This window comes from Lepidochelys kempii, chromosome 24 (assembly GCF_965140265.1).
Source record: "Lepidochelys kempii isolate rLepKem1 chromosome 24, rLepKem1.hap2, whole genome shotgun sequence".
Lineage (NCBI taxonomy): Eukaryota > Metazoa > Chordata > Testudines > Cheloniidae > Lepidochelys > Lepidochelys kempii.
In genome coordinates this window covers 2,890,859-2,897,237 of record NC_133279.1, presented here as the reverse complement: position 1 = coordinate 2,897,237, position 6,379 = coordinate 2,890,859, and the positions used below count along the sequence as shown (strand labels likewise).

Sequence of the window (6,379 nt, the reverse complement as noted above, 5' to 3'; positions counted from 1 at the left end):
GCGCACACGCCGGGAGCGCCTCTCTGGCCTGCGGAGGCCTCCCGCTCTATGGTTCCCGGGCGGAAGCGGAAGCGGAAGCGGCCGGCGGCAGCGGGGCGGTTCCGGGGCCGACGTGGAGGCTCGCGGCTGAGGGGCGAGTCCGGGCGGCGGGTCGGGGCCGGAGCCGGAGCCGGAGCCGGGGGGCGCGATGCTGACTAAGTTCGAGACCAAGTCGGCCCGGGTGAAAGGTACCGAGGCCCTCCAGCCCCTCCCCCCCCCGATCCGCGTTCACCGCCCCTCCCCCACCTGCCCCCCCCCCGCGGCCCCCACTTCCTGTCCTGCCCCGTGCTCTGCCCCCCCAAACCCTTCACCTGCCCTCCCGCCCTGTGCCCCAGTCTCCCCCTTGGCACCTCCCCTCCCCCCCCCGACCCAGTGTCTAACCCGGGGTTATGGGGCTGTCGACACTGGGACCCCCCCCCAAGTAAATAATCCCCCCCCCCCGTTTTGGGTTGGGAAGAGCCCTCCTCTGAATGCTGGCCTGGGTTATTCTTCTGGCTTGCTGGAGACGCTCCTATTGTCGTCTCTGGCTTTGCGGCTGTTGTCAAAAAGTGCTAATTGCAACCCCCCCCCCACCCCACCCCCCGCAGCTGATGGTCAAATACAAAAGATGCCATGCCGCTGTCAGTTTATTAATACAGGTTTAGACACTTACCGCACCGTTTTTAAAAAAAAAAAAAAAAAAGCCGTGAATTGCGTATGAGTGGAAAGCCGCGTGCTCTGCGCTGGGGGACTGGGGCTAAGGTTTCTGAAAGTGGCCGGTAGTTTTGTGCCTTGCCTGGTGCCAAGTATCAGAGGGGCAGCCGTGTTAGTCTGTATCCACAAAAACAACGAGGAGTCCGGTGGCGCCTTAAAAGACTTCAGGCGCAACTGAAGAAGCGGGTTTGTTTTTTGTTTTCCCGCGAAAGCATATGCCCAAATAAATCTGTTAGTCTTTAAGGTGCTAGTAGTTTTGGGTATCCAACTTCTGGCACCTTAAAAAGCCCTTCTTTTTGGAAAATGCTGACCTCTTTCACTTCCTCGGTGTCTTCAGAGATTGAATTTAACTGAAAACTTGACCACTGTGCTTCTCTGCGTCTCTCTCTTTAGGGCTCAGCTTTCACCCGAAGCGGCCCTGGATCCTAACGAGTTTGCACAATGGAGTGATCCAGCTGTGGGATTACCGGATGTGCACCCTTATTGACAAATTTGATGAGCATGATGGTGAGTAAGTTTGGAGTCTGAAAGAGTCGAAAGCAGAGGGCTCGTTGCAGAAAATGGAGTGTCCTTGAGAGGAGGAAGGATGGATTTTTGGTTGAAGCACTAGATTGAGCCGCAAGAGGTCTGGCTTCAGGTCCTAACAGTGCCACAGACTCCATGTGTGATCATGGGCAAACCGCTTACTTCTTGAACATGCTTTTCCAGCTGTAAAATAGGGGAAATACTTCACAGAGCTGTTACGATAATAACTTCATTATTGTAAAAGAGGTGTCAGATGTTATGGTGCCATAGCTGTCAAGCCTCACAGAAGAGAACTTTTTGTACATTGGCCTGGGGGAAATTTTGTCTCAGAAAGTTGTATTTAACCTCTAAGTGTCACGTTGAGACAATTTATCCGATTAAAATGGAGTATGACGTGATAGAATTGTTCTGCTGTGAATGGAACGGTCTGTTCTGGCTGTCAGTTTGGCTTCATATACAGCTATTAGCTGTCTCCCTGTGTTTCACTTGCCTCTTCCCCCTGCAGGACCAGTCCGAGGTATTGATTTCCACAAACAGCAGCCACTCTTTGTCTCTGGAGGTGATGACTACAAAATAAAGGTAGATCAACTCTTCCTTCCACCTTGCATCCCCCCAAAAAGCGTTGGTGGGCAAAGGAAGATGGGGAATTTGACACAGATGTGTAAGGAATCTGTGTTAATTTAGTTTTTTGTGGTGGGTGCAGAAACAGTGAGTGGATAGAGATGAAAAAGGGAAATGTAGAATTCAGGATTTTGCTCTTTCTGAGGGCGGTAGGAGTAATTAAATGCGGCCTGACAATTTCTGATGAGATCTATGGCTGGCCTCACCCAGAACTGTAATGTACATGGGAGAGACCAGCTTGGGGATGAGTAAAAACCTCATGTGCTAAATGAGATGGCAGAAGAGAGCTGGGCAGAGTTTGGCAGCTCCCTCTCACTGGCCTTCTGTCTCATTCAGGTCTGGAATTACAAGCTGCGCCGCTGTCTCTTCACGCTGCTCGGGCACCTGGATTACATTCGCACCACCTTCTTCCACCATGTGAGTCTCCCTGCTGTGAAACTTCACTGATATGCACCTCATCGCATTGCTTTATAGGAATCTCTGTGGCTTCCCTAAGTAGGACTCTTTCCTGCAGACATACAGTGCACAAAATGGGCTGGGTGCTATACAAACCTAGGAACCCCTGATTTCTTCCCCAAAGATCTTATAATATGAAATCATTCATGGAGACAGTTGGTACCTCCAGTTGCAGAGCTCACTGGAAGCTTTTTTTTCTCCCTCCATTGGCATTTGGAGCACAGATGGGGCTATGCGTCTCCTTCTTTGTGCTGGCTAACTTCTCGCTCTTGCTGTCTGAAATAGTAGAAGTGATACTTTCCCAGAACAATTAGAATAAGTTTTTCAGTGGAAGAGCAGCAGCAACATGCACAAGCACACATCAGTCCTCTGGTGAGGAAGATGCTAGTACACATCTTGACACCCTCAGGAAAACAGCCTTTGAAGGCGGTTTAGTCCATCAACTTTCTTCTCTGTGAGTGATGGGTTACAGTCTTTTCCCTGGTAATCCCCTCTGTTGCCCATCTATGCTGCAGCTCTGTATGTGTGCAAAGCAAGGTGTGGCGGAGCCCTGCAGGACACTTGCAGAAATAATCAGTGCTGTATCGAGTGCACTACATAGGACCAAACATACCATCACTTTCTGTACCCTCTTTTTTCTTATGTGGGAAATGATTCTACAGTAGAGCTGTAATTCTAGCTTGGGACATCTGACCCAATGAACTAGAAATCCTATGGTTATCTCTGGCTGCGTGCAAACCATTTGGAGGGAAACATGAGGGTTGAGACACTTGTTTCAGATATTAATTATTAAATGTTTTTTTAGGAATACCCCTGGATCCTGAGTGCTTCTGATGATCAGACAATCCGGGTTTGGAACTGGCAGTCCAGAACCTGTGTTTGGTAAAAACTACTGGTGCTATAGAAATAATAACTAGGGAAACATGAGTTTTCTTGAACCTTAGACATGAACAGAGGGTTAAAATAGTCTGAACTCTGTGTCTTTCAATAAAACGTTGTTAAAATGTCAAAGAAAAATTTAAAAATTCTTTTTCCAACAATTTTAGAAAAAAATTATTCTTTTTTATTAAACCGACTCTAGAAATGAGGTAGAAATAACTTCTGAAGTCCCATCTAGTTCATTCTTCTTGCCAGTGCAGGGTTATGTCCTCCTCTGTAGTTTCCAATTATGAAATAACCCTAGCAATAGTTTTTCTCCATTCCTTCCTTAGAGAGAGCTCTAGGTAATCTCCAGCAAATGGTGGTTAAAGTGCTGTTTTTAAAAAGCTTAAGTTTCTCTCTTCCCTCTTTATCGGCTTCATTTCAGGAGCTGGGCTATTTTTAAGTAGCATTCCCAAGTAAACAAAAGTTATTTTAGGGTTAAATGTGCTAGAGTGTGGAGCCATGCATGCAAAATCTGAGATAAACAGTTAAGTCCTTCAGTATCCCATGAAAACTCCACTCAAGAGTTTCTCTTAACAGACTCCTCCTCCATATTGAAGGAGGACTTCGAACTTTGGTTGTGTTTACTGCTTGTGTGTTCCAAGAATTAATGTAGGGTTGGTGTGGCTTTCATAAATTGCATTGTACCTGGTTTTGTGTCAGAGGTATGTGGACTGTGTGCAGTGGAAGGGATGAGTTTGACAAGAAGAATTTTAGGAGGGTTTTGGAGGGTTTTTGAAATGGCTTCTCTGCTCGTTTTCTTCCTTTTGTTGGTTCACTTTGGTGGGCTATGCAATCTGGCAAACTAAGCTATCTTCAAAAGATTTAGTGCGGGAATTTCCCTGGTTTTTTTAGTAACTGTGTATCGATGTTGATAGTTATTCATGTGGATAGCTATAGATATCAATATATATTATCCCTTGTATGCTCCCCTACAAAGTGATGTTTCCTATTTATTCCTCCCTCTCTGCCCTGCTGAGTTGCCTTCCTTCTCCATACTCCCCAATATTCTCCTCTCATGGCTTTGCTCCTTACCAACCTCCCCAACTTCCCTACGAGATTCAGCTTTGAAATGTTGGTACAGATCAGATTGTGCATTGCTGCCTCCTTGATTGAAATGGTGTCTTCTGTCCTCTTTCTTGCAGCGTGCTGACAGGACACAACCACTATGTGATGTGCTCCCAGTTCCATCCCTCTGAGGACCTGGTGGTGTCCGCCAGCTTGGATCAGACTGTGCGCGTTTGGGATATTTCTGGTGAGCTGCCCAAGTCGAGGGGGTATCCAGCAACAAGGCCCAGTTCAAAACTGCAATTGTTGAAAGCCAAGTGGGGAAAGAACTAGCCAGTTCAGCTCGGGGGAGGAAAAAAGGCAGCTGTTGGGTCTGAGCCACCCACAAAGAAAAGCCATCCGAGCATAACAGCTGTGTCCACTGATGGTGATTTACACCCCGCAGTCTCACTTGGACGTCCTGTTTGGATTCTCTAGGCTGTGGGAGAGAGGAGTACTGCTTCTGAGGAAGGAACACACTACTGTCACCAGGTCGGCTTTGCCTTTGTCATCAGGAAAGAGAAGCGGCAGGCTCAGTTTTGGGTTCTATGGGACACCTTCATCCCTTGGGAAACATTGTTCCCAGAGTCAGCAATGTTCCGGAGATGAATTGTTCTCTCTCGGACAGCCCTGAAATGGCTTCTGTGTTGACTAAGGAGCAGAGCTGATTTTTTGCTGGCCCAGCTGTTCTTAAGCAGCAAATGGAAGAAGAGATCATTAAGTACAGTGGCTGCTACTCCATCGATATCCCTTTCACAAAGATGGAGTGTGGCCTAGAGGCAAGAGTAGGGAACTGGAAGTCAAGACTCCTGGTTACTATCCTTGGCTCCACTGCTGACTCACCGTGGTCTGCACATACAGTTATATCTGTTCTGCAGGGTGTATTGGGAGGGTTAATTAAGGGCTGTTGGTAAAACACTTGAAGGCCCCCTAGGAAAGGCTACGCTACGTACAGAAGTTGAAGCGAGTGCTAGAGATACAGATAAGTGGCGAACGAAGGGAAGGGAGGGTAGCAGTGTTACTGCATTGTAAGGTGTTCTAGAACTTGAGCTGTGGCCCTTTACCCCATCTGTCACTTCCACCATTGCAGTTTTGACTGGGTGGGTTGCTCTGTTTGTAGTACACGCTCAGACTTGACCAGCTGTGTCAGCAATAGGAGCTGGGGACAGGCTCTCTGAATATTTAAAACCTGTCCCTCCTCTCTATTGCCAGCATGGGGAGCTTAACATCCATTCTCCCTGTAACCTCACTGCTGCATTCAACCCACACACGCTCTCAGCAGAGTTCCTATAGCCAAATGGATTTGGAGAGGGTACAGTTTTTTCCAGCTGATCTGTGATGAGGGGGTTTTAGAGACTCTGCTATGGATGCTGAATTATTGATTTAGTTGCAACTACATTAAATCATCACCTGGCTAAAATGCTAGTGGGAGAACAAACTCAGGGTGGGTGGGATTTTTGCAAGGTCACCCCAAATCTGAGTTCTGACCTTGGTAGCTTGGCTCTAGCACAAAAGGTCTGTTGGGAACAGCCTTGGTTGCATTCAGGCTGCTGTCAGTTGTGGAGATGCACGTTCACCTTGCAAATTAAGGGTCCAGCCTGGATTGAAAGTGACCTAAAAACCAATCCTGAGTGGTGCTGAGTACCTGCAACCCCAATTGACTTTGGTGGGAGTTATGGATTCTCAGCATCTCTAGGGATTAGGGATGTTAGTAGTTTGATTTAAGTGAAATGAATTGGTGGGTCTTGTTCCCTCTCCTAGTGGCAAATTGTCCAGAGACCTAATCATCGCACAGTTTTCACCCTTCTTAGCAGTCTCAGCAAAGAGGCCAAGGAATGTGTGGGCCAAGGAGACTGAACTCTCTCACTCCAGGGCAGTGTGGGGGATGCATTGCTTCTTGTTACCCATGATGTATTTATTCTGTAGATAGAGGCCTTCTGTCTCCATGGCTGTCAATTTAGCATCTTTCTCCAACACAGATTCACAAGTTAAAAATTGAGGGGTCCTTGTTCTGCTGGTCTCCTGAGAGCGAGTGTCAGTGTAACCAGCGTGAGCTGGCTTCTAGTTGCTGTATCAA

General features: G+C 47.5%; 1 protein-coding gene across 1 annotated transcript in view; it reads left to right on the top strand.

Annotated features, from left to right (window-relative positions):
• Positions 1 to 72: 72 nt before the first annotated feature.
• COPA (COPI coat complex subunit alpha) overlaps positions 73 to 6,379 on the top strand; it is a 32,662-nt gene continuing 26,355 nt past the window's right edge. Inside the window, exons 1-6 of the mRNA XM_073323416.1 lie at positions 73 to 227; positions 1,126 to 1,239; positions 1,763 to 1,836; positions 2,215 to 2,295; positions 3,140 to 3,216; positions 4,401 to 4,510. Coding sequence (XP_073179517.1) covers positions 188 to 227; positions 1,126 to 1,239; positions 1,763 to 1,836; positions 2,215 to 2,295; positions 3,140 to 3,216; positions 4,401 to 4,510 — 496 coding nt within the window. The 5' untranslated portion in view covers positions 73 to 187. The remainder of the gene's footprint in view (positions 228 to 1,125; positions 1,240 to 1,762; positions 1,837 to 2,214; positions 2,296 to 3,139; positions 3,217 to 4,400; positions 4,511 to 6,379) is intronic.